General features: G+C 41.1%; 1 protein-coding gene across 2 annotated transcripts in view; it reads left to right on the top strand.

Annotated features, from left to right (window-relative positions):
* Positions 1-10,853: 10,853 nt before the first annotated feature.
* Positions 10,854-27,601, top strand: part of MAP2K6 (mitogen-activated protein kinase kinase 6) — a 127,531-nt gene continuing 110,783 nt past the window's right edge. Inside the window, exon 1 of one of the 2 annotated variants that reach the window (XM_007524447.2) lies at positions 10,854-11,171. In XM_007524447.2, the coding sequence (XP_007524509.1) occupies positions 11,156-11,171 (16 nt within the window). In that variant the 5' untranslated portion in view covers positions 10,854-11,155. The remainder of the gene's footprint in view (positions 11,172-27,601) is intronic. The other variant, XM_060202654.1, reaches the window with a different exon arrangement.

Here is a 27,601-nt window from a genome sequence, read left to right on the forward strand (position 1 = left end):
CCCCTATTATATTATAGTCTTGTAAGTATACCACTATTGAATCACAAATAAAATATATGTTAAGAAGAAAGGACTCAGTGCCTGTGGATTTGATAGTAGTAACAATAATAACCAAAATCACAAGAAGCTAAAATGTATGGGACATGTGTCACGAACCAAGCACTCGACTTGAGAGTTTTAAGTGTACTGATGAACTTAACTTTCGCATCTACCGGGGGGTCGGGCTGTAGCGCAGCAGGTTAAGTGCACATGGCGCAAAGTGCAAGGACTGGCATAAGGATCCTGGTTCGATCCCCGGGCTCCCCGTGTGTGTGTGTGTGTGTGTGTGTGTGTGTGTGTGTGTGTGTGTATCGCTTCACGGGCAATGAAGCACATCTGCAGGTGTCTGTCTTTCTCCCCCCACCTCTGTCCTCCCCTCCTCTCTCCATTTCTCTCTGTCCTATCCAACAACAATGACATCAATAACAACAATAATAACCACAACGGATAAAACAGCAAAAGGAAAAAAAAATAGCCTCCAGGAGCAGTAGATTCATGGTGCAGGCACCGAGCCCTAGAGACAAAAAAAAAAAAATAACAACAAAACTTTCTCATCTACCATACAAGGTATTAGTACTGCTGTCTTTATACAAGTAACAAAGTGAGGGATAAGAAAGTGATCTATTGGGAGTTGGGTGGTAGCACAGCGGGCTAAGCCCACATGGCTCAAAGCACAAGGACCACCTGCAGGGGAGTCACACAAAAGGTGAAGCAGGTCTTTGTCTCCCCCTCTCTGTCTTCCCCTCCTCTCTCCATTTCTCTCTGTCCTATCCAACATCAACATCAACAATAATAACTACAACAACAATAAAAACAAGGGCAACACAAAGGAAATAAATATTTTTAAAAATCTTTGGAAAAAAAAGAAAGTGATCTATTTAGCTTTTTTAAAAAAAAGGAACTCGTTTTTAGATGTGTGGGCAATAAGGCAGTTTGGAGTTGTATTTGAATGAAGTGGTAGAAGAGTGTCAATACATATGCTTCTATAGGGCATTGTGAAGAAACACAGAATTTCCCAAAGGTTTATTCTTGGTATCGGACACTATCTTTACCAAAGTACCCAAAACATAAAACTGAACAAAATTCACATTTTCTTAAGTTTTATAGCAGCTATTTTTTTCACAGTATTTATTTATAGGGAAACATCACCATGAGTAGTATCCTGTCAGCTGAACCTGTTTTAAGTTCCTAATTATCAACTATTCCATAAGAAGAAGAAATAGCCCCTCTGGCTTTCTTTTTCTTTTCTTTTCTTCTCTTTCTTTCTTTCTTTCTTTCTTCCTTTCTTTCCTTCTTTCCCTTCTGGTTATCACTGGAGCTCAGCACTGGCACCATGAATCCACTGCTCCTGGAGGCCTTTTTATTTTTTAATCATTTTTATTAGATAGGACAGAGAGAATGGAGACAGAGATAGACACCTGGAGACCTGCTTCACCACTTGTGAAGCATCCTGCCCACAGGTGGGGAGCCGGGGGCTTAAACCAGGAAGACTGGCTTTCCCTTTCTTTTCTGTTTCTCTCTTTCTTTCTTCTTTCCTTCCCTTTTTTCTTTCTTTCTTCCTTTCTCCTCCTCTTCTTCCTCCTCTGTCTTCTTTGATAGAGGGTGAGAGACAGGAAGAAGTAGTGGGAGAAAGAGTCAGAGATGTAGATAGACACCTGCATCACAGCTCCACTGCTTGTGGATTGTCCTCCACTGAAGGCGAAGGCAGGAGACTCAAGCCTGGGTCCTTGCACACGGCAATGTGTCTGCTCTACTGGGTATGTCATCTTCTGTCCCTTGTCTTTATCTTTCTTTATGAAAAAGTTGGCATGGAGTGGTGAAGCCACAAGGGCAGTGAAACAAAACAGAACAACACACTACTATTGGAGGCTCCTATTTAACACAAAATCAACAACTTATTAAAAGTTAAAAGTCAGGTCTCGTGTTTTTTTTAGTTTTTATTTTTTTAAATATTTATTTATTTTTCCTTTTGTAGCCCTGCTTGTTTTTTTTATTGTTGTTGTAGTTATTATTGTTGTTGCTATTGATGTCATTGTTGTTGGATAGGACAGAGAGAAATGGAGAGAGATGGGGAAGACAGAGAGGGGGAGAGAAAGACAGACACCTGCAGACCTGCTTCACCACCATGTGTGTTTAACCAGCTGCGCTACCGCCTGACTCCCAGGTCTCATGGTTTTTTTTTTATAAAACACTATTTGAATATTGAAATACTGTTCAAATGTCAATCAATAACCAGCGGAACATACTTCCTAAGTTGAGAGTATCATGCAAACATGTTTAAGAGAACTAACTACACACAAAATGTTCTATATTTATCTTTAAAATTTCTACAAGCATTCTGAAATTTATCTACAGTACCAAATGGTGTTACCATACTCAACACAAGCTTTAAAATAGAATTTATATATATGTGTGCATTATATTTGGCAACATGCCCAAAAATGTTTAGTAAATGTAACTTGAAATGCATTTAGATTTTTTTTGTCTTACTTTATTTTTCCTTTTGTTGCCACTGTTTTTTACTGTTGTCATAGTTGTTATTGTTGTTGTTGATGTCATAGTTGTTGGATAGGACAGAGAGAAATGGAGAGAGGAGGGGAAGACAGAGGTGGGGGGAGAAAGACAGACACCTGCCGACCTGCTTCACCGCCTGTGAAGAGACTCCCCCTGCAGGTGGGGAGCCAGGGGCTTGAACTGGGATCCTTATGCCGATCCTTGCGCTTCACACCACGTGCACTTTACCTGCTGTGTTACTGCCCGACTCCCTGATTTTTTTTTTTATTCTTTTAAAAATAGTTAAAGTCCTGCAAACTGTAAATCTCTACATGTTTAGCAGGCATGTAGGTTCTTAGGTCCTTCTTATTTTCTATGAAAATGTCAATGCTGCAGAACTGGTAGAAAGGGGCTCTGGAGAGAAGATCACTGCTTAACTCTGGCAAATGTGGTGCCAGGGAGTGAAATTTTGACACCAGGCATGAAACTCCTGCACTCTGTAGCTGAACTATCTCCTCAGTCTCCCAGAATATTTTACTTTTTTTTTTTAAGTGTAGCAGGTCAGCATGACCTGTATTATTCAGGTCTGTGACTAAAGCCCAGAACCATCTATTAATATCAATACAAACAGATCAAGGAATCTTGAAGGGCACAACACTGTGTCCTATATTAATGTTTCTAATTCATCCTCAAATAGTATAACATTTATTGAATTGTCACAGTGTCTTGGCTCAGGTACAGAATGTAAAAGAGACATACAGGTTTATTGGGAAATTTATAAATTCCAATTTGAAGTGGTCTTATTAGTAACAAATATAAAATGAGGCAAAATGTTTGCAGATTACTCAGCTTGAAAAAGGCACATTTCTAGAGCATTTGTAAGAACTTACTTTGCTTAGAACTAGATTGGATAGCTTAAGTGCAAGAAACTGGGAATCAGAAGACACGCTTTTACATCTGCAGTCACGTCAGTTTTAAATCACATATTTTCCCATCTTGTCCAAGAAAAGCAACAACATGAGGTGATGATGACAAACGGGGATGTTGGGACAACTCATTCACACTGTCAGTATAAGAATAAAATGATATGGTATGTGTGGAAAGAGCTTGTAAACCTTAAAATATTGCAAAAATGTTGTTAACGTTACCCACAGGATTTTAAGCTCCACAGACCAGGAATCACACTTTTTCTTAACTCATACTGTACTTGTCATAATTATACTAATAAAAGTCTTCTTTCTTTTTAAAAATGATATGTAATAAGCTCGAGTACTACCTTCTTCTTGTCATTTCTTCAGATAAGACAGTTTGTAAGATGTACATTTTACAAATGTTACTGCCTTCATTATGTATTGAATTTTCATAAAAGTCATGACACATTTTTGCATAGAAAACCATAGACACAATGCCCATGTTCAGTGGGGAAGCAATGACAGAAGCCAGACCTTCCACCTTCTGCATCCCACAATGACCTTGGGTCCATACTCCCAGAGGGATAAAGAATAGGAAGCTATCAGGGGAGGGGATGGGATACAGAGTTCTGGTGGTGGGGATTGTGTGGAGTTGTATTCCTCTTATCCTGTGGTTTTTGTCAGTGTTTCTTTTTTATTAATAAAAAAAATAATAAAAAAGAAAAACAGAAACATCAGGGGGCTGGGTGGTGGCACACCTGGCTGTGCACATGTATTACAGTTTGCAAGTATGAGATTTCAGGTCCTCAGTCCCTTTCCCAGCTGCAGGAGGAAAGCTTCACAAATGGTGAGGCAGTGCTGCAGGGGTTTTTCTCTCTCTTTCCCATTCTGTATCTCCCTCTTCCCACTCAATTTGTCTGTCTCTATCCAAAGATATAGATGTGATGTCAGATCTAGGAAATGTGATGAATATGATCCAGGAATTCCCCCTCAAGTAACTATCCAAGGAACATAAAAACACTTTGCTAAACTGTATTTAAGTCAAATTTATAAAGCAGGCTCGGTACACTTAATCCGGAAAAGCAAATATAGTAACTATTTTAGGCTTTACAGATCAGGCAGTTTCTGTTGTAATTTTCAATTCTGTTGTAGTACAAAAGCCATCATAGACAATACTATATTTAAAAAAAAGTGAATGGAAATAGCTGTGTTTCAATAGAATTTTATTTACAAAAAAAAATCATGTCGTATGGATTTAGAGAATGGGCCTTAGTTTGATAAGCTTCCATTGTAAATGAATTGTTCCAGCTGTCACTCCAATTTAATAAATATTTAATATGTATCTTTATATATAGTTTTGTCAATGCAGTTAGAATCAATGAGAACTCCGAATAGTTTGTTGGCATATATGCTATATGTGCTATGTCAAATACTGCTGATTTAAAAGTTAGTTTGTTTATAAAGAAGCCTGCACAGGCCTTGTTTTAAATATTATTATGAAGTCAGAGTAGTCAAAGGAAAAAGAGGAGAGAAGGAATGGACTACCCAAACATTGACTCAGCCACCCATAGAGCCCCTGCTCCAAGCCCGTGTATGCCATCCGCACTGCTTGCTCTCCATTGTGTTTGCAGGTTCAAACCAAGGTTTTTACACATGGTAATAATGAGCATGTTCAACTCAGTGAGTGAGTTATCTCCCCATCCTTAAAGTTTGTTGATAATAATTTTAAAAATTTAGAATCTTAATAGGAGTCGTAATAAATATAAAGTACCAGCAACATTTAAGATTAGACCTCATAATCAAATAAAAATTCTTTTTTTATATTTATTTCCTTTTGTTGCCCTAGTTGCTTTATTGTTACAGTTCTTATTGTTGTTGATGCCGTTGTTGGATAGGACAGAGAGAAATGGCGAGAGGAGGGGAAGAAAGAGAGGGGGAGAGAAAGACAGACACCTGCAGACCTGCTTCACCACCTGTGAAGCGGCTCCCCTGCAGGTTGGGAGCTGGGGGCTCAAACCAGGATCCTTTGCTGGTCCTTGTGCTTTGTGCCACCTGCGCTTAACCCGCTGCGCTACTGCCTGACTCCCATAAAAATTATTCTAACAAATCTCTATGCTGGCATTTCTTTGACTTAATGACTAAGAACCTAAAACAAACTTTTGCCTGTTTTAGCCAAACTCAGAGTCAAGGACGAAATACAGACAAGGAAGCTGCACAAGGGAGGCCAGATATTGCACTGAAGAAGACATAAGATTCACTCAAGTAATAGTATTGCAACGTGGTCTTAGGTCTACAGCCCTGAGAGCCAGTGGATGCTATCAGCAATTAAAGATGGAGGGTACTTTTTTACATTAAGGAAGAGTATAGTTAAGGGGGTGAGAATTGGAAAGACATACAATAGCATGGGTTAGCATACACAAATGATGCCATGTGAATTCATGGTTTAGGTATGGTAGGTAATCCTGTTTTGACCATACTGCTTAAATGAAGAAATCCTGGAATAGATGAATGAGAAGGAAGTCTGAACAGAAATAGCTGTGCTATATCAGGGAGGGCACAGGGAACTAAGCTGAATCTATTTTTGGGATTTCTAAAATATCTGCCAACAATCATAAATCACTGCAATATTCAATGCAGTAAAATCTGCTTATAGATATTGCACAACTATAATTCATCACTCAGTCCTCCCCAAGCTACTCCTCCCTATGCTTTTTCTTAATGCATTTGATTATATATAACAGGCTTATTTATTATTTTCTGGAATCTAGACAATATATATTCAGACTTGAATGAACTCTTTTTAATTTTTTTTATTATCTTTACTTATTCTATTGAATAGAGACAGGTGGAAATTGAGAGGGAAGAAGGTGTAAAAGAAGAAGAGAGACCAAGACACACCTGCAGCACTGCTTCACCACTCCCGAAGCTGTCCCCTTGCAGGTGAACCTGGGTCCCTGCACATTGTAACATGTGCGCTCAACCAGGTGCGCCATCACCCAGCCCCCAGATTTGAACTCTTCACTTTAACATATTCCTTTTTCTTGCTCCTTATATCTAGCTGACACTGTTGGAAAACATTCACATACATCATATGCATCAGGGAGGCAATATTTCAAACTGCAATATGAATATTTCTTGCCTCACCTCTGAAGTAATAGTGTTATAATGGACAATGGTTGTCATGTTAGAACAGGGGGTCAGAAATCCTTCTAATTCTCGAACAGAAATACGTGGTCATAACACATTTCACTGCTCTGGGAAGACATTTGCAGATAGATGAGAGAAACACACACATGCACACAGAGGAAGAATTACCACAGCACCAAAGCTTCCTGTAATGTTGTGCTCTCATGCGTGGGCCTCAGGGTTTAAACTTGGGTCCTGTGCTTTCAGCATATAGGGAGTCAAGGCCTGAATCTAGAACCTCAGGCATGCATGTCCTGCACTTTATCCAGAGTCACCTCGTAAATAAGCAAATAAACAAACATTCTTGTTTAAAAAGAGCCACCCACCCATCCCCACCCTGCCACATTCCATCGTTACCACCTTCACTGTGCTCATGGATTTTTGGAACAATTCTTCTAAGTCTCCTTCTGACCTGGATGAAAGACTTCCTCTCAAGCATCTCACGCCTCTCCTATGACAGGCAGCACTTGCCCCAGGCGTTCAGGTGTTTCTTGATGGTGTCAACTGCAAAGTTCGAACCACCCAGTTTTTCCAGGATAGTCATGAGCAGAGGTCCTTTCATTATTTCAGCATTCATGCAAATGCCTGTTATATGCTAGATAATAGGCACTGAAAATGTAGGCACGAGTCTCTGTCTTCTAGTAATTCAATCTCTCGGGGAGAGAAAAAACACATCCATAATGTTCAGTACTACTAGGGCTAACAGACAGGTGTGAGCACTGTAGTCCAGAATTATAGCCTGTGCCCAATGCATATTAAGGGTGGTTACAGTGATGGGTCAATCAGAGAAGGCAATTGAAAGGAAGTACCACCTACACTGAGTCTTAAGGGCAAATGAAAATAAGACTGAGCTAGGGAGAAGGAAAGACTTGCCAGCACCCTGGGAGGTGGTTCAGAGGTTCAGGTGTTAGACACTCAGAGGTGAGATTCCGAGTTTGATCCCCTTTGTCATATGTGCCAGAGAGATGGTCTGGTTCATCTCACTCCTTCTTTCATTAGTACATAAATACATCTTTAAAAAAAAAGAAAGAAAAAAGGGAAAACTCTTGCTAGGCAGAGAAAGCAGGGATTCAAAGCAAGGAGGAGAAAAAAACTGGCTTCTGACTTTAACATCAATGTAGGGAGATGAAGCAAGACCCAGTTCGTGAGGAACCAATTACAGCATACTAAAGAATTTGGAGGGGCTGGGCGGTGGCGCAGTGGGTTAAGTGCACATGGTGCGAAGTGCAAGGACGGTTTAAGGATCCCAGTTCAAGCCCCCCCTCTCCCCACCTGCAGGGGGGTCGCTTCACAAGCGGTGAAACAGCTCTGCAGATGTCTATCTTCCTCTCCCACTCTGTCTTCCCCTCTTTTCTCAATTTTTCTCTGTCCTATCCAACAATGACAGCAATAACAACGATAAACACCAAGGGCAACACAAAGGGAAAAATAGCCTCCAGGAGCAGTGAGCTAGTAGCTCAGAGTTCCAGCAATAACCCTGGAGGCAAAAAAAAAAAAAAAAGAAAAAGAAAGAAAAAAAAAAGAATTTGGAAATGGGGTGGGGGAGCTAGTACAATGGTTATGCAAAACGACTTTATTGCTTGAGGCTCCAAAGTTCTAGGTTCAATGCTTCCTCACCACTATAAACCAGAGAAGCAGAGATGAGCAGTGCTATGGGAGAAAGAAAGGAAAAAAAAAAGGGAATTCGGTATTGATCTTGAAGGGAACTAGAAGCTGGAGGGGAAAGTATATCACATTTGAAGTTTAGAAAAATCTGGAAGACAAAAAATAAAAACTCAAAACCCCACAAAGTTGGGAGATTTGAAGTGGCAACACATGATAGTTGTAGTAAAATGCTTTATTCTACTAGCTAATAATAAAAGGATAGTTGTGTCAGAATTCTTTCTTTCTTATACCACTGCTGGGGGAACTTTTATTTATCCTCCCCCACCCCCAGCACTGCTACACACTAGCAAGAAGCAAGGCCCATAACAATATAGAGACTTTGCCTTTTGGAACCTAAGACTTCCCTGAGATTCAGTTCCTCATGGAAATTATCTACTTCCCCCCACCTCAGAAAGTTAAATGAACTGTTTAAAAATACACGGTTCAGCCAGCATATGGATCAAAAATGTTGTGTATTTGCATATCATGTGCGGGTGTCTATACGCATTGGCTGTTAAACATACCATAGTTTCTAGGAATATGGATTGCAGACTTGCGCGATACAGTGTATTTACCAGCTGTGAACTATTCTTGCTTGTGCAGAGAAATTTGTCAAATGCACCAGACAAGTTGTGATTTGAGGTCTTCTATATAGAAGGGAGTTTGAGGTAACCGTAAATCAAAGTCAGCCCTGCATGACTGGCTGTTGAGATCTTTCCTTTGTCAGTGAAGTGGGTTTATAAAGCTCTGGAAGCTAAACCAGGGCCTGGCATACAGCAGGTGCTTGCTGGCTCTTTCAATATTTGGAAAAGTGAACTGGACTTTTTGAAATCCCTACATACTCTTGAAGGTGCTGAGACTGTGTTTGCAAGCAAGGGCTAGCATGGCTTCACCCAGCAAGTGAAATACAGTGAGTTATTAATCCCTGCATTTATGTTCATGGGTCAGAGACCACTTCCTCTCAGAAGCAGAAACAGATATGAACACGGGTGACCTTGATAATTCTCAACAAAGGCAGTAGAGGGGATCAATTTCAGTAAATAAATGTTAGGTTTGTTGGAAGAGTTGATTTGCTGTTTTGTAGCTGAAATGTGGTGGCTTTTTTTTTTCCCCCTGATTCATCTATTACTCAGAAAGCCCTGTTTTCTTAGAATTCTTCATAATCTTCCAATTAATTTAATTTCTGGTCAAACTTTGTTTCAACATGTCTCTACTTTCTTTTTCACTAACCTGACTTATCTCTGGCCTCCCAATTTCAACCTATTTTGATCATTCAGAGCAAGCTTACTTTCTTAAAACAATACTTTTTAGTAGATTTAGTAGTTTCTTTTTAAAGACCAACCAACCAAACAAACAAAAAACACTTTTATTATCTCTCAGGTAGCTATAAAACAAAGTCCAAACCTCTAGCCTGTCTTTAAGGCCCTGCAGAACTTCACTTGTAAATTCTGTTCCCACTTTTGCATATGAGAGACCTGGTGTATCATTATTTTATTTAAACCCACCCCCCCAACCCCATACCCTTCTAAGTGTCTAGACAATAGACCCTCCTCCCTCTATGCTTGACGGATTCCACCTCATTAAACTGAAATCCTCCCTTCCTTCTCCTCTATCTTAAAGGCCCATTTCTGAGTCTGAGCTCAGATCAGTCCATGCTTCCAACTCCCCTCCATTTCCTGTATGGGATTTTTCTGTTTCTCTGGCTTCCTTGAAGTGAATGGTGGTGGTGTGTTTAAGTAAGTGTGTGTGAGCTTTGCTCTCCACTAGGATCTTGGCCACCTCCTACCCATGAGCAATAATAAAAGACAAACATATGACCCTTGGTCCTAGATATGGGCACTCAAATGTTTATTCACTCAGTTAAATAAATTCAAACTGTCTAACTCTGTTAACTCAAGATTACCACTCATGTTCTCCTTTAGGCCAGGGATTCCCCTAAAAAAAAAAAAAAAAAAAAGAAGGGCATTAGAAAAAATTTTATTTTCATAAAAGCTTTGACAAAGGGAAAGTAGAACATCCCTTTTAACCCTCCAAGAAATGTAAAAATCCTCAATCCTCCCCTTCACCCCAGGCTTGAAGACCTGAGTCATTTCTTACTAAGACTGCATCTTCTCTCAAGTGCAAGGTAACCACTGCCTACCTACACTGAGCCAACTCATCAGCAAATTCTCCGTGGGGATATATATATATATATGGATATGTGGAGGTAAAACGTCTAAAAGCAGGAACAACACAGCAGGCGCTGTCCTGCAACCCAAGTCCAGATAGACCTTCTAGGGAAGCAACTTGAAGTTTAGCCAACCTGAGGCTCTTTAGCTCGGGCTTTTCTGCAAAAACAAACAAAGAAAAACCAAACAAACAAACACCAGTCCCTTTCCCTAGGCTTTGTCATTCTTTTCGCTCATCACTTACTACGGAGTTCCAGTCTGACTTGTTTATCTGGGCGCAGGCTTTATCTCACGGTCCTATCGCTCAGCGACCCAGGCGACCACGTTGCCTTAAATCAAAGTCCTGGGGACTCTGACCGGGAACTACATTACCCAGTGGCCCCCGCGTGCTTCGCAGGAAGGACGTCTGCGCACTAAGATACTCAGTTCCAAGTTTGGAGCTTTTAGCTGCCAGCCCTGGCCCATCATGTAGCTGCAGCACAGCCTTCCCTAACGTTGCAACTGAGGGGGAAAAATCACTTTCCAGTCTGTTTTGCAAGGTGTGCATTTCCATTTTGCTTCCCTGAAAGTCCATCTGCTGCATCGGTCAAGAGAAACTCCACTTGCATGAAGATTGCACGCCTGCAGCTTGCATCTTTGTTGCAAAACTAGCTACAGAAGAGAAGCAAGGCAAAGTCTTTTGTGCTCCCCTCCCCCATCAAAGGAAAGGGGAAAATGTCTCAGTCGAAAGGTAAGAGGCTATTTGCATTGCTTGCAAAAATGCAAAGGGTCGTGCATGCATTTATGAATGCATGGGTGCAATTTTCGTCTGACGATTGCAATTTTAAGTTTGAGGTTTTCTACAGCTCAGTTGCATTTCCTGTTTAGTATGTCTCTCTCTCTCTCTCTCTTTTTTTTTTTTTTTTTTGCAGACAGAGAGTTCCTGTAAGGCAGGGCTTGCAGTTCAGCTGTGCATTGACGTTATTTGCATTCTTCTGCTAGGATTACTGAGCTCTTTTTGCCTTTTGCACAGTCAGGAGAGATAGAGCAGGTTGGTAGCGTCTAAATATGCAATGCTTTATATAATTGTGAAATTCTTTAGTATGCACGCCTATTATAATCAATTTTATGTGCAACAGGATCACAAACTTTTTACAAGTCTGTAGGTGAAGATGAAAGGTAAAACTTGAGTTAAACTAGTAGGAAATTAATGTAATATTATATTCTTTCTGGATTGAACGTTGTGGTGCCAGTATTGAGCTAAATTTCCATTGATATCTCTTTTAACATTTGACAACTCTGGATTTTAAACGCAGAAAAGGTGAAGTGCTAATAATGGCATATTACAGAAAAGCAGACAAGAAACATTTCACTCCCCGACACTTTGCCCTTTGCACCAATTGCTTATTGGTTCACAGTATTTAGAAGCAGCAATGAGGATATGGATGTTTTAATGCCTTTCTATTTGGGAGATGCTTTGCATGGGGGTGTAGAGAGATAAATTGAACTCACTATTAAGCATTACAACAACTTGAGGGGGGATGTTTAATGGAATCTTTCAAAGTCTGTAATCGCATACATTTAGGGAGTTATGATAGGTCAGAAGTTCAAGTGTTTTTTTTTCTTTTGCTTTTTTTTAAATTTCTTAAAACTTTTCTTCAAAATAGTTGTATGTTGCAGATTTCATACCATGCCGGGGAAGGGATTAAAAATTCTTATGTAGCATGAAAGAGGTGAGGAGGGGTACTGTCAGGTGTTTCTAAACAAATCCTCCTTCATTACAGACAAAAGCATATAAAAACAAATCCTCCTTCATTACAGACAAAAGCACATAAATATGAAAATGTGTAGGTGGGAGAAGTGATTTAGACCTGTTAGGGTACTGCATCAATGAATAAGATTTAATCATCAACTGGCTAAATTCGTGGATCTCATATACTTTGCACTTTTTTGGAAGTTGTGGTACAACTTTTTAGTTCTATTTGATGCTACTCATACACCTTAACTAAAAAAAAAAAAGGAAGTTGTGTGTGTGTGTGTGTGTGTGTGTGTGTGTTTCTCAAAAGTTATACATACAGCTGTTTTTCTTTTGAGTGTTTGGAGAGAATGGAAATTTGGAAAACATTGGAAATGTAGGTACATTAGAATTGCTGTAATAAAGCTCCTTAGTATTCAACTCTACAATTTCCTAATTGAGCAAGGAATAACAGCTTTCAAAGGTGGAATTTCATGCTTTGATGTAGTAAAGAAACGATATTTATTTGGTATACATTCAGTTGAGCTTAATATTATACGTGCCCGTAATATATGTGCATGTGATATGTGTGTGTGTGTGTGTGTGTGTGTGTGTGCGCGCGCGCGCGTGCGCGCACTATGGAACCACTCAGAATATTTAAGACACGGTTATTTAAAAAAAAAATCACTGTCATATTGCTGATGAAAAAAAGTATTTGTGTAAATCATTGAAATTCAAGATAATTGGCATGGGAATTGAAATGGCGCTGCTGGAGTTTATAGAGGAAAAGTCAGAGGCTTCTTGAAGATGATGGCGTTAGAGTGATCTTATCATTGGACCTTAGGGTCTGCACTAAATCAAGTTCCTTCTGCATTTTTTGTGAGGGGTGGGGTGGGGTGGGGGTGGGGGACTTGATCCTCAGGCAGCTCTTTTTCTAGTAGAGCAATTTTTTGAGTTGTGAAGCTAAAAGTGGTATTAGTATGGAACTCTTCCATTATGGCTGGGACTAGCTACCATTGATTCTTCAAACCAGTTTTTCATTTACCCAGATAGTTCTCTTAATTAGTAGGTGCATGTGGTATGAATATGGTGTTTCTATCTTAAAGGTTAATGATTGATAGAAAGAAGTAGGTAATCGTTTCAAAAATAGTAAAATACTAGGCCTAGACTTTTAAATATGGAATTGACCTAATTCAGCATTGGTATTCTCAAATGACCAAGACTGTTTCTTTTTATTATTATTATTATTATTAACCAAACTTCTTTGTGATATTATGACTAAATGGGAGGCAAAGTGAAAAGTAGGTAAATCCTCACAATATAGAAGAATTTAACAACATATTCAATTTAAGGACCTTTATGAACTTTCTGGATCACTATAATTGGCTTCACAGACCTCTAATTTACAACACAGCAGAAGCAAAAGAATTACAGACTCCCTGGGAGCTGGAAGGACTGGACTACTCCTTTCCAGCCTAACTAACAGTGAGATTACCAGAAAAAATTTCTTAAAAAGAAATTTTGTTTTCCATAGCTGTAACTTTAGGTGGTATGCTTTTCAGCTTGTTTATATTAGCTGTCTGGGTTTGAGCTGGCTTTTTTTTTTTTTTTTTCAGATATTAAAGAGGTAGAATGCCTTTTGAGGAAATCTGAAATGTAAGTTAACAGGAAGGGCACCCAGAAAGTGCAGGAATTCCTGCACTTTACAGGAAGACAGGCTACAGGAAAAATGTGTCATCTACATTACCCTGGAGAGAAAAACTATTGTTATCAGCTATAATGATCTGAGGGAGGGAGGGAAAAAGGGAGGGAGGAAGGTCTGGCATCTCTTAATTCACCTGAAAATATGCCAAAAGTGTAACTCTCTTAAAATTCTCCTTTTTTAAAAATTTTTTTTAGCCCCCTCTCACCTTTCAATATTGGTTTATCTTAGTTTAGTTTAGTACAGTGATAAACAGTCATGTCTGAAAATTATGCTTAAGACATGGTTAAGAAGCATGTAAGAAACTAGGGGAGAGAACCTTGCCCTGCCACAAGTTCTTGGCTTCTGTTAATTTACCCTACTCTGGGGGAAAAAGTGTGTAAATTTCTCATTCTGTGTAAATTCCTTTGTTAGATTGTACCAGACGGACTTGTCACGCTTAGCCTGTAATCTGAGCCACTATGTTTTATAACCCCCGTACATCTCAGGACACAAAATCAGAAGAGGTACCTTGGGTTTCCAGAACTTGTTTAGTGTTACTGGCCTTAAGTACTTAACAGCATGTTACAGGGTCAGCTGCAGGGGCTTGCCGCTGGTGGTCGTTTGCTGATAAATTTAATGGAGGAGACCAAAGTTGAGAACCTCATCCCTTTGGTTTTGTTTCACACATTTGTGTCATGGTAAACACTTTTCATGTCTTAATTTTTTTTTTAAATTTCTTTATTGGAGGATTAATGTTTTACAGTCACCAGTAAATACAGTAGTTTATACATGCATAACATTTCCCAGTTTTCCACTTAACAATACAACCCCCACTAGGTCCTCTGCCATCAGGTTCCAGGACCTGAACCCTCAGACCTGAACACCCCCCCCCCCCCCCCAGTCTTATACTTTGGTGCAATACACCACATATCTTAAAAATGCGAGAGATCACTAAGTAATGTTTTAAAACCTTAAAAAGACCAGTCTAGTTGTTCATTATAAAATATTTGAAAAGAAATAAAAGGAAACCAGTAGTTACTAGTTCCCTCAGTATACACTGTAGCATAATCAGTTTTGGATTCTTTTCTGTTATATACTTGTGTTTGTGTGGGTAGATACAAAATAGTTATAAAACAAGTACTTATTTAGTTAGTGTTTGTTCCATTTGTTAATACACTATCTCATGTTTTGAAATTATTATTTTTCTTTTATTTATGTTCCCTTTTGTTGCCCTTGTTTTTTTATTGTTGTTATTATTGTTGTTGTTACTGATGTCGTCATTGTTAGAAAGGACAGAGAGAAATGGAGAGAAGAGGGGAAGACAGAGACGGGGAGAGAAAGCCAGACACCTGCAGACCTGCTTCACCGCCTGTGAAGCGACTCCCCTGCAGGTGGGGAGCTGGGGGCTCGAACTGGGATCCTTAGGCCTGTCCTTGCGCTTTGTACCATGTGCGCTTAGCCTGCTGCTCTACCACCCGACTCCCGAATTTATTATTTTTCTATATTAATGGTTTCTAATTCTATTGTATTTATTCAAGACTAACCTTAATGCTTATTTTTTATCTTTTATTTTTTAAATTGCCAGTAAGATTAAAGCTGGGGCTTGGTGCCTGTAGGACAAATTTACTGCTCCCGGTGGCCATTTTTTCCTCTTCTCTTCGCCGCCCCCCCCCTTCAGTCTTTCTTTATGTCTGCCTGCCTTTCTCCCTTCCCCTCTCCCCCCATGTCTATTTGGTAAGACAGAAAGAAATTGAGAGCGGAAGGAGAGATAGAGAAAGAGAAAGAGAGAAACACATGCAGGTCTTGCTTACTGGGCATGAAGCTTCCCCTCCAATGTGGGGAGTGGGGGCTTGCACTCGGGTTCTTGCACAGGGTAACATGTAAACTTAACATTTGTGCCACGGCGGCTGAGCAAGTTGTGGTCTATATACACAATGGAATACTACTCAGCTATTAAAAATAGTAATTTCACTGTTGTCAGCCCATCTTGGGTGGAGCTTGAAGAAATCATGTTAAGTGAAATAAGTCAGAAACAAAAGGATGAATATGGGATGACCTCACTATCAGACAGAAATTGAAAAACAAGATCAGAAGAGAAAACACAAGTAGAACCTGAACTGGAGTTGGTGTAGTGCACCAAAGTATAAGACTCTGGGGTGTGTGTGGGGGGAAGAGTACAGGTCCTGGAAAAGGATGACAGAGGACCTAGTGGGGGTCGTAATGTAATGTGGAAAACTGAGAAATGCTATGTATGTACAAACTACTGTATTCACTGTCATGTCAAAGATTAATTCCCCCAGTAAGAGAAAAACAGACAAAGAAAAAGAAAACATTTGTGTCACCGCCAGGCCCCCATATTAATGTTTATTAACGTTCAGTATTATGAATATTGCCATAATGATCATTCCAGTTTATATGTTGTGTACAGCATGACCTTAACCTAAAGTCCAGTAGGCAGGTTATGAATATCCAATTCCCTTCTCCACCTCTTAAAAAACAGCTTCTGGCCGCAAAGCGCAAGGACCAGAGTAAGGATCCCAGTTTGAGCCCCCGGCTCCCCAGCTGCAGGGGAGTCGCTTCATAAGCAGTGAAGCAGGTCTGCAGGTGTCTGTCTTTCTCTCCCCCTCTCTGTCTTCCCCTCCTCTCTCCATTTCTCTCTGTCCTATCCAACAACGATGACATCAATAATAACTACAACAATAAAACAACAAGGGCAACAAAAGGGAAAATAAATAAATATAAAAAACAAAACAAAACAAACCCAGCTTCTGTATTGTTATAAAACTTAAGCTTAAGTGCACATAGCGTCAAGCTCAAAAGCCTGTTTTGAGCCCTCAGCTCCCCACCTGCAGGGGAGTCGCTTCACAAGTGGTGAAGCAGGGCTGCAGGGGTCTCTGTCTCTTTCCCCCTCTCTATCTCTCCCTTCCCTCTCAGCTTCTCTCTGTCTCCATCCAATAATACATAAATAAAAAGAAAGATATGCTTTTGGAAAAAAATCAAGCCAAATAGAAATTCCCAATTTAAAAAAATCGCCGAAAATCATACCACCCGGGGCCAGGTGGTGGCGCACCTGGTTGAGCGCACATGTTGCAATGCGCAAGGACCGAGGTTCGAGCCCCCAGTCCCCACCTTCAGGGGAAAGCTTTGCGAGTGGTAAAGCAGGGTTGCAGGTGTCTCTCTGTCTCTTTCCCTCTCTATCTCCCCCTTCTGCTCAATTTATGTCTGTCTCTATCCAATAAATAAATAAAAGATAATAATAAAAAATCATACCACCCATAATTAATTACTCTGAACTTTTGGTGACTATGTCTTTGTATTTTGTATATACAATCAAAAACATAGCTGCTGTTTTGTACACTATCATTTATTTTGTAAGGTGCTTTATCCTTCTCCATGTTTCTGCAGCTTTCCATGTCTGTACATACAAACTTACCTCATTCTTTTTAATACATTTCTTTCTTTTTTTAAAAAAATAATTTACTTCTTTTTTATTTTATTATTTTTTATATTACAGAATTAATGTCGGCAGGGGTTTGAATCCACACCGTTCCCACCACCAGCGTTCTGAATCTTCACGCTCCCCACTGCAATCCACCACAGTTCCCCTAAAGTTGTAGACATGGGCCAACCATCTTCTCTACAACTACCTGTCCACATTTACACATAGTTGCCCCTTCTTTTCCTGATCCAATCCTCTCTTCTCCTCTGTGCCACTCACAGCACTGGAGCTACCTTCTCCTTCTCCTTCTCCTTCTCTCTCTCTGGGTGCTGATGGAGCTGGAGTGCAGAGTCCTCTTATCTTCATCCTGTCACTTCTCGCTACTGGGAGTATGGATCAAGGTTGTTTATGGGGAGCAGAAAGTAGGAGTTCTGGCTTCTGTAGCTGAGCATGGGCGTTGACAGGTCGATCCATACCTCCAGCCTGTTTTCTATTTTTCCCTAGTGGACCAGATCTCTGGAGATGCGAGGGTCCAGGACACATCGGTGAGGTTGTCTGCCCAGAGAAGTCAGGGTGGAGTCATGGTAGCATCTGTAAGCTTGGTGTCTGGAAGATGGCATGACCTCAGTTGAGACAAGATGGTTAATGTACAGGAACCAAAAAGTAGGATCAGAGCAGATGAGCTTAGGGATTTTAGGGTAGAAGAAAGCTAGGAGAACCATTTTAGGCATGTTCCTGGGGGCAAACAACTAGAGTAGTTTCGCTTGAGTTTGGTAGCTAGCCAGAGGTTGGATGAGAATACTGTCTGAGAGAATGCTGTCAGAGTGGAGAAAAGGGCTAGAAAGTTGGATTAGGGCAGGGAGTAGCTCCCATTCTTATATATATAAAAAAATTCTGTGGCCAAAATTAAGTATTTCCCTCCATCCACCTGCTCCAGGGCCCCTATGTAAACACATATTTATATTTAGTGCCAGAGCCTGTGTGACCTCTAAGTCCCCACTGGTCTGAGCTTATAGCTCATGGTCACATCTGAAGAACACTGCAGGCTGCACTCATTTCAGGACCAGTCTTTTTTCCGAGTGGCAGGGCAGGAGACCCCCAGCCTCCCTTCAGAGACTGGAGCTATCCCTACCGTCATTGCTTTGTGGTAGAAGCAAGGTCCTAAGATGGACCATAAGACGTTGTTCCTTATGGAAGCCACCAGTGGTAGTGGAGAGAGGGACCGTTTAGAGGTTAAGGCCCATCATAATACATTACTTCCTTAAATACTTGTTGCTTTATGTACAGAAAATGACAGAAAGAGAGAGAGAGCAGAGCACAGCTCAACTCTGGTGATGCCAGTTGAATTTGGGACTTCAGGTTTGCAAGCCCTGTGCTCTTACTTTAAGCTAGGGGTCTATGTTAGTTTACTAAACTTGCTAGAACTTTTTAAGTTTAAGATGTAGATGAACTTTTCAGGCTAAATAAGTTGACAAAGTCTTACCATTGCCTTCCTTAGTAAATTTGCCTACTAAGGGATAGAGTTTAGAATAGTTCTAGGAGGGTTTTTCTTTTTTTCTTTTTTTTTACCAGAACACTGCTCAACTCTGGCTTATGGTGGTGCGGGGGTGGGGGGTGGGGGTGGGGGGGGATTGAATCTGGGACTCTGGAACCTCAGGCATGAGAGTCTCTTTACATAACCATTATGCTATCTACCCCCGCCCAGTTGTAGGAGTTTTACAGTCTAATCATTTCTTCTTCTTCTTCTCCTTCTTCTTCTCCTTCTCCTCCTCCTCCTCCTTTTCCTTCTCCTTCTCCTCCTTCTCCTCCTCCTCCTCTTCCTTCTCCTCCTTCTCCTTCTCCTTCTCCTCCTCCTTTTTTTTTTTTTGCCTCCAGGGTTATTGCAGGGGCTCAGTGTCTGCATTATGAATTCACTACTCCTGGAGGCCATTTCCCCCATTTTGTTGCCTTTGTTCGTAACACTGTTGTTACTGCTGTCATTGTTGGATAGGACAGAGAGAAATGGAGAGAGGAGGGGAAGACAGGGGAGAGAAAGACAGACACCTGCAGACCGGGATCCTTACTCCTGTCCTTGCGCCTGGTGCCATGTGTGCTTAACCCGCTACACTACCGCTAGGCCAACCTCATTTCATTTTTCCTCCAGGGTTATTGCTGGGCTCGGTGCCTGCACCAGGAATCCACCGCTCAGGAGGCCATTTTTCCCCCTTTTGTTGCCCTTGTTGTTGTAGCCTCGTTGTGGTTATTATTATTGCCATTGTTGATGTTGTTCGTTGTTGGATAGGACAGAGAGAAATGGAGAGAGGAGGGGAAGACAGAGGGGGGAAGAAAAATAGACACCTGCAGACCTGCTTCACCGCCTGTGAAGGGACTCCCCTGCAGGTGGGGAGCTGGGGGCTCGAACCGGGATCCTTACGTTGGTCCTTGCGCTTTGCGCCACATGCGCTTAACCCACTGCGCCACCGCCGACCCCCCACCTCATTTCATTTTTACAAATGAGAAATCTGAGGCGTTGGAAGTTAATGGTTTGCCATAAGGAGCCACAGAAGAGCTTGTCTGTCTTGATTTTCTGTCCTAAAGTTCTTTTCACTAAACCATGTATCAACTATTGTTGCTACATTAAAAAAATAATCCCCCCTTCAGAATCTCTCCTGTAGTTTTGTTAGCTTTTGTGGGGAGCAGACTAGCAAAGGGAAGGGGGCTGTTGATAGATCAGTGAGGGTTCTTTTTCTGTGCCCAAGAAGTGGTAATACATGAATCACGGTGGTGGGGTTTCTCGCTAGCACTGCCAAATGATATTTTGCATATGTTCTCATTTAATCCCCAATGCCTATTCTAACTATACAGCTACAAGTTTGAACCACTCTAATTGTGTTTCCTTTTATGGATAGCTCTGAAAGCCTCTGCTATATAGCCAACTTAAAAAAAAAATTTATTTATCCCCTTTTATTGCCCTTATTGTTTTATTGTTGTAGTTATTATTGATGTCCTCGATGTTGGATAGGACAGAGAGAAATGGAGAGAGGAAGGAAAGACGGAAAGGGGGAGAGAAAGATAGACACCTGCAGACCTGCTTCACCGCCTGTGAAGCGACTCCCCTGCAGGTGGGGAACCGGGGGCTCGAACCGGGATCCTTATTCAGGTCCTTGCGCTTTGCACCACATGCACTTAACCCGCTGTGCTCTACTGCCCAACTCCCCTAACATTTTTTATTTTTATTTTTATTTATTTATTTATTTAATTTATTTATTCCCTTTTGTTGTCCTTGTTGTCTTATTGTTGTAGTTATTATTGTTGTTGTCGTTGTTGGATAGGACAGAGAGAAATGGAGAGAGGAGGGGAAGACAGAGAGGGGGAGAGAAAGACAGACACCTGCAGACCTGCTTCACCGCCTGTGAAGCGACTCCCCTGCAGGTGGGGAGCCGGGCTTCGAACCGGGATCCTTATGCTGGTCCTTGTGCTTTGTGCCACCTGCGCTTAACCCGCTGCGCTACTCCCTCCCCTAACATTTTTTTTTTATATGTCTTTGCATCTCTAGTTTTTTAGCATCATAGATTCATACAGAGGTGCTCAATATGAATCTATGTGGAAGTTTTTGTTTGTTTGTTTGTTTGTTTGTGTTTGTTTATTGCTGGGCTCAGTGCCTGCAACAGGAATCCACTGCTCCTGGAGGCTATTTTTTCCTTTTTTTGACCCCCCCTTTTTATTGTTGTTGTGGTTATTGTTATTGTTGCTATTGATGCTGTTGTTGGATAGTACAGATAGAAATGGAGAGAGGAGGGAAGACAGAGAGAGGGAGGGAAGACAGACACCTGCAGACCTGCTTCACCACCCGGGAAGCGCCCCCCTCCCCCCGCAGGTGGTGGGGAGCTTGAACCCGGTTCCCTGAGTCAGTCTTTGTTCTTCGCATCATGTGCACTTAACTCGCTGCGCCACTGCCTGACCCCCGTGGAAGTATTTTTTAAGGATTTATTTTGGTTATTTATTACTTTTCTTTTATAGGACAGAGATGACTTGAGAAGGGAGGTGGAAATAGAGAGAGAGAGGGAGAGGGAGAGAGAGAGAGAGAGAGACCTGCAGCACTGCTTACTGAAGCTTGTCTCCTACATGTGGAGACCAGGGGTTTGAACCTGGTTCTTGCGCTGAACTTAGGTGCTCTTAACCAAGTGCGCCACCACCTGGCACCAATGGAAGTATTTTCTTCAGTGGGGATCTCACTCCTATTCCCTTAAGTTTTACAAATTTATTAGTTTCTTTCCTGTGTTTCTTTGTTTGAATTCAATATTCCCAGCTGTATGTCTTATTGATTATTTCAAAGTTGCAAAAAATAGCATTAAAAAACAAATTATGGGGTGCCGTGCGGTAGCAGCGGGTTAAGCACACATGGCGCAAAGCACAAAGATCCGGGTTTGAGCCCCTGGCTCCCCACCTGCGGGGGTGGGCGGCGGGGGTCGCTTCATAAGCTGTGAAGCAGCTCTGCAGGTGTCTTATCTTTCTCTCCCAGTCTTTGTCTTCTTGTCCTCTTTTGATTTCTCTCTGTCCTATCCAACAACAATGACAGCAATAACAACAATAATAACAACAATGATAGACAACAAGGGCAACAAAAGGGGGGAAAAATAGCCTCTAGGAGCAGTGGATTCCTAATGCAGGCACCAAGCCCCAGCAATGACCCTGGAGGCAAAAAACCAAAAAAAAAAAAAAAACAACGAATTATTATCACATAAGAAGTGTCATTTTTCCTTCCTATGACCTCTCAACAGGAGTTAGAAGTTGTGTGATCCTGGTTGAATTTCCTCTTTTAAAATATATGTGGAACTAAGATGATTTCTCAAAAGAATCCAGAGGGATAGAACTGAAGTAAATACTTCTATCCTGTGCTCGTTTCAGAGGCTGGTGCATAAGTTACCTCAGAATTTGGGCTTTGGAATTGTTGTCAGCAACAATTTGAAAATTCATAGTAGTTGGTTGTCTATGACAAAACAGGCTATTCTGCTTGAATCTCTACCAGATGAAAGGATTTCCCATTTTTCGTTGAGCAATGCATCTCTCTCCACTGCCCTTTGCATGCCCTGGGTTTGTCTCCTATTCTTTTTTTTAAATTTTTAATTATCTTTATTTATTTATTGGATAGAGACTATCAGAAATCGAGAGGGAATGGGGAGTTGAGAGAGGGTGAAAGACAAAGGGACACCTGCAATACTGCTTCACCACTCGTGAAGCTTTCCCCCCTGATGGTGGGGACTGGGGGCTTGAACCTGGGTCCTTGCACATTGTAACATGTGCGTTCAACCAGGTGCTCCACCACCCGGCCCCATCTATCTCTTATTCTATTCACAGTCTTCATTCTTGAAATTGTTCCATAGTTTAGTATGCAGTTTCACCCTCCCTCCTGCTGCTACACTGAAAGGATATTTAGGTTATTATAGTCTATTAGTACACACATGAAGTTCATTACAAATTGTAGTATTTAGTCAACTCAGTTCTGCTTTGAACTGAAGCCTTTAGTAGACTTTTGCTGGCTCTTTCATCATCTGTTTCATTTTATAGTCTGTACATCCTTCCTTAAGCTGAATTGAGATCAGCATTTAAAAAATATTTAATTTATTTATTCCCTTTTGTTGCCCTTGTTGTTTTATTGTTGTAGTTATTATTGTTGTTGTCGTTGTTGGTTAGAACGGAGAGAAATGGAGAGAGGAGGGGAAGACAGAAAGGGGGAAAGAAAGATAGACACCTGCAGACCTGCTTCACCACCTGTGAAGCGACTCCCCTGCAGGTGGGGAGCCGGGGGCTTGAAAGGGATCCTTATGCCAGTTCTTGCACTTTGCGCCACCTGCATTTAACCCATTGCACTACAGCCTGACTTCTGAGATCCGCATTTAAGAAAAATAGATTATTGGAGATAATAATGGAGATCTAGATGCTGATCATTACTCACATTTCCAACATCATCTCTGGGATATTAGACTTTTCAGTTCCATATAGATCCTGCAGGTGACCATCCTGTTATTGTTAATTTGCAAATGCAGAAACTGAGGCTCAGGACAGTAAACAGATGTAACCATGACCTAAAACCAGAAAACAGCAGAGGCAGGATGCAAGGCTAGTTCTGTCTTGAGTATAGGACCCTTGGTCAAATTCAGCAGTTAAAGGACTAAGGCCTGTGGACCAAAAACCAGCCCCACCTGTCTTATGAGTGTAATGGATGACCTTAAATATTGGGCACATGTATAAGCCACCAGGAAAAGAATTAATAACATTTCATGACATAGGAAATTATGTAAAACTCCAAGTTATTGTCTACAAATAAGTTTTATTGGGACACAATTGCGCAAATTGTTCACATCTGCTTTCTCCTTCATGACGGTGTTTTTAAATAATTGTGCCCAAGACATTTGCATGTCCCACAAAATCAAAATGTTACTGTTTAGCCCATTACAAAAGAAGTTTGAAGCAGGTCTGCAGGTGTCTGTCTTTCTCTCCCCCTCTCTGTCTCCCCTCCTCTCTCCATTTCTCTCTGTCCTATCCCACAACGACAACATCAATAGCAGCAGCAACAATAAAAACAAGGGGGAAAAAAGGGAAAATAAATAAATATAATAGAAAATAATAATAAAAAAAGAAGTCTGCTGAACTTGAACTTTATGGCTTTAATGGAATCGAAGAGCCTCTTCTTGATGGGCCTTCCACATCACACTGAAAGTTGTTAATCTGTGTAACCACTTTCCATACTAAACTAGGGGCTTCTTGAGCCCAGCCTACAGGAAATGACTGAGTGGTGTTTCTCCTAGTTATGAGATTTGTAGGCCATTGCTCATTTCCTCTGCACTAGGCTACCGGTCTGGTCTCCTTTAGTCCATCCTGGGGCCCTTTTGCCTCAGCTGCTACTCTTCCTGTTTGCTTTATATCTCTTAGCTCTCCACCCCCCCAATTGGGAAGCTTTTCATTCGTTCTTCCTCTAGTCCCTTCACTCTCCTCTTCTTGATTCCATCTTTTGTTTGAAAAATGAATAAGCTGAACATAATTGTCATGTTACAAATTATGTTAGCTGAAGAGTAAAAACTCTGATATTATTGTTTTTTTAAATGTTTTTTTAACTTATTCCCTTTTGTTGTCCTTGTTGTTTTATTGTTGTAGTTATTGTTGCTGTTGTTATTGTTGGATAGGACAGAGAGAAATGGAGAGAGGAGGGGAAGACAGAGAGGGAGAGAGAAAGACAAGACACCTGCAGACCTGCTTCACCGCCTGTGAAGCGACTCCCCTGCAGGTGGGGAGCCAGGGCTCGAACCGGGATTCTTATGCCGGTCCTTGTGCTTTACGCCACCTGCGCTTAACCCGCTGCGCTACTAGCCAACTCCCTGTTTTTTTATTTATTTTTTATTTTTTTATTATCATGGCTCAACTCAGTATTGCCTTTGTTTGCATAAAGGGAACATGGAAACCTCTTTCCATAGTATGATTATCTGCATCTTACCCATCTTCTGGGTAATCACCTCCTGGTTACCATCTCTAGCAAAGATTACAGACACTTGATTACATTAACTCCTCCAACAGCTTCTTTTGGGTATGAAACTCCATTTCTTAGAGTCACATAAATTGTGGGCATCCCTTTTGTCTAGGAGATAAAGTGGCAGTAAAGGTTTTGAAAAGGGGGGTGGGGGGATGGAATACACATGAAGACAAAGTAGTCTTGGTAGGAAAAGTCTGAATTGGTTTACTTTATCCAGAATGAGGTGAGCGTAAAGTAAGAATAATGGAAATACTAGTTTCTTCCATCCTCGATGATAACACTGTTAAAGATTCTTTCTGGAGTGTCGGGTGAGTTAAGCACATGTGGCGCAAAGCGCAGGGACAGGAGTTAAGGATCCTGGTTCGAGGGCCCCGCTTCCCACCTGCAGGGGCATTGCTTCACAGGCGGTGCAGCAGGCCTACAGGTGTCTGTATTCCTCTCCCCCCTCTCTGTCGTCCCTTCCTCTCTCCATCTCTCTCTGTCCTATCCAGCAACAATGACATCACCAATAACTACAACAACAAAACAACAAGGGCAACAAAAAGGGAAATAAATAAATAAATAAATAAATAAATAAATTCTTTCTATATTCCAGATCATATGATTAGTGATGAACACAAATGATCTCACTCTTCTCTCATTAGGCTTGGTGGGATGCTATTCCATTTGGTACTTAAACCAAATAAGGCCAGAGACATTAAGGAACTTTCCTTAGATGTCTGACTTGATAGTAACAGATCAGAGACTTTTGTCAAGACTTGAACTTAAGAGTTGTCGTTCCAAACTAGGGTTATAAAACCTGTATCCCAAATGTCTTGACTAGAACTACAAAGATTGATGAACTATGTGGGAATTGGGGCATATAGGAATGCCAGTTAGGAGACATTAACATGTGCCTGTCCATGTAGATTCCTTTCTTTACATATCTGTTGAGCATAGAATACAAACTCTGACTTATTCTGACTGTTAAGGTTGAATTTAAAATACAAGCTACCCATTGCTTGAATGAAGCTGGTTATATTTGGCCTACTGGTAGATACTGGTCTGTACAGACAGGAAGTTTATATAAAACAACAGTAGTAACTTGATTACATTAGCTACCTTATAGATGGCAAATAAGGAGACACAGTTTTTGAATTCCCCTACACATCTAATGAAAATTATTTTTAAATGAGTAATATGAATATAGCAAGTTTTAGCAGCATACCTAAATAAAGTAATATTGAAATTCCATTTTGGCTGAGTGCTTTTTCCTGGTTACTTCTATGTAATGTAACAAGTGCAGTTTCCTTGAACTTGTGAATGAACCCATGTCTTCACTGTTTTCTTTGTGTATGGGGTTATGTGGTAGAAACTAGAGTACCTTTTTTTTGTGGTTAAAAAAGTAGGAGGGTTTGAGAGCATATTTCCCTTTAAAGCACTGAGCTTTTTCTTAACTTTCTCCTGAACCAAAACAGAATAGTCATACCTCTGCTTCAGATATTCCCCATTGCTGAAGCCATGAGGCCAGGTGGTCTGGATATTGGGTGAGAAGGCATTTATTCCCTTCCTCTATTCTCCATCCTTCCTTCCTACATGAGAGGGTTGAGTTAGAGATAAAGGTAACAATATAATCTGAAGAACCAGTGGAAACAAAATGGTCAAAAGTCTGGGCATAGGGAGTAGGGTGGTAGCGTAGCGGGTTAAGTGCACGTGGCGAGAAGTGCAAGGACTTGCATAAGGATCCCGGTTCGAGCCCCTGGCTCCCCACCTGCAGGGAAGTTGCTTCACAGGCGGTGAAGCAGGTCTGCAGATGTGTGTCTTTCCCTCCCCCTCTCTGTCTCCCCTCCTCTCTCCATTTCTCTCTGTCCTATCCAACAACAGCAACAACAACAATAATAATAGTAACCACAACAATGTTAACAAAGGCAACAAAAGGGGAAAAATTGGTCTCCAGGAGGAGTGGTGCAGGCACGAGCCCTGGCAAAAAGCCTAGAGGCAAAAAAGAAAAACATAATATGGGCATCACCAAGTTGCAAACACTATGATTCCATCCTGACTTCTGTGGGCAAACGACCTCACCAATGTGTCCTAGAACCTCGCCTCTCCAGAGCCCTACCCCACTAGGCTGTGGGGTATGGATCAATCTGCTTATGTCCATGTCCAGCAGAGAAGCAATTACAGAAGCCAGAACTCCTATCTTCTGCATCCCCAAAATAATTTTGATCCATGTTCTCAGTGGGGGAGAAGTGATAGGAGGAGAGGATAAGAGGGCTTTCAACTCTAGCTCCATCAGGATCTGGAGAGAGGATGAAAAGGGAGGGACATTTGGATGTAGTATTCATGTTATGTGTGGCTTGGAGGGCAGGAGAGGATGGGACCTGGAAGAAAAAGGGGTAATTGTATACAGATGTAGACAGATTGTTGTAGAGATGATAGTTAACCCATGGAGGTATTGGGGATTCAGAACTCTGGTGACAGGAATGGTATGGAATTATACCCCTTTTGACATGTAATTTTGTAAATTGATATTAAATCACCAATTTTTTCAAAAGCATCTGGGCATTATTAGGGATGGATAGTGGCACACTCAGTAGAGCACACAGGTAATTATGCACATGGACCCAGGCTCAAGTCCCTGGCCACCACCTGAAAGGGGAAGCTTGACAAGTGGTGATTGGTGCTGCAGCTATCTTTCTCCCTCTCTATGTCCATCTTCTCTTTCAATTTCTTTTTGTCTTTATTAAAAAGAAAAAGGAGAATTTGGAAAGTATTATCTCTCTTACTGCTAGGATTTCATAGCTCAGAGTTGACTTCTTTGGCTAGAGAGACAGAGA

The sequence above is a fragment of the Erinaceus europaeus genome, chromosome 12 (genome assembly GCF_950295315.1).
Source record: "Erinaceus europaeus chromosome 12, mEriEur2.1, whole genome shotgun sequence".
NCBI lineage: Eukaryota > Metazoa > Chordata > Mammalia > Eulipotyphla > Erinaceidae > Erinaceus > Erinaceus europaeus.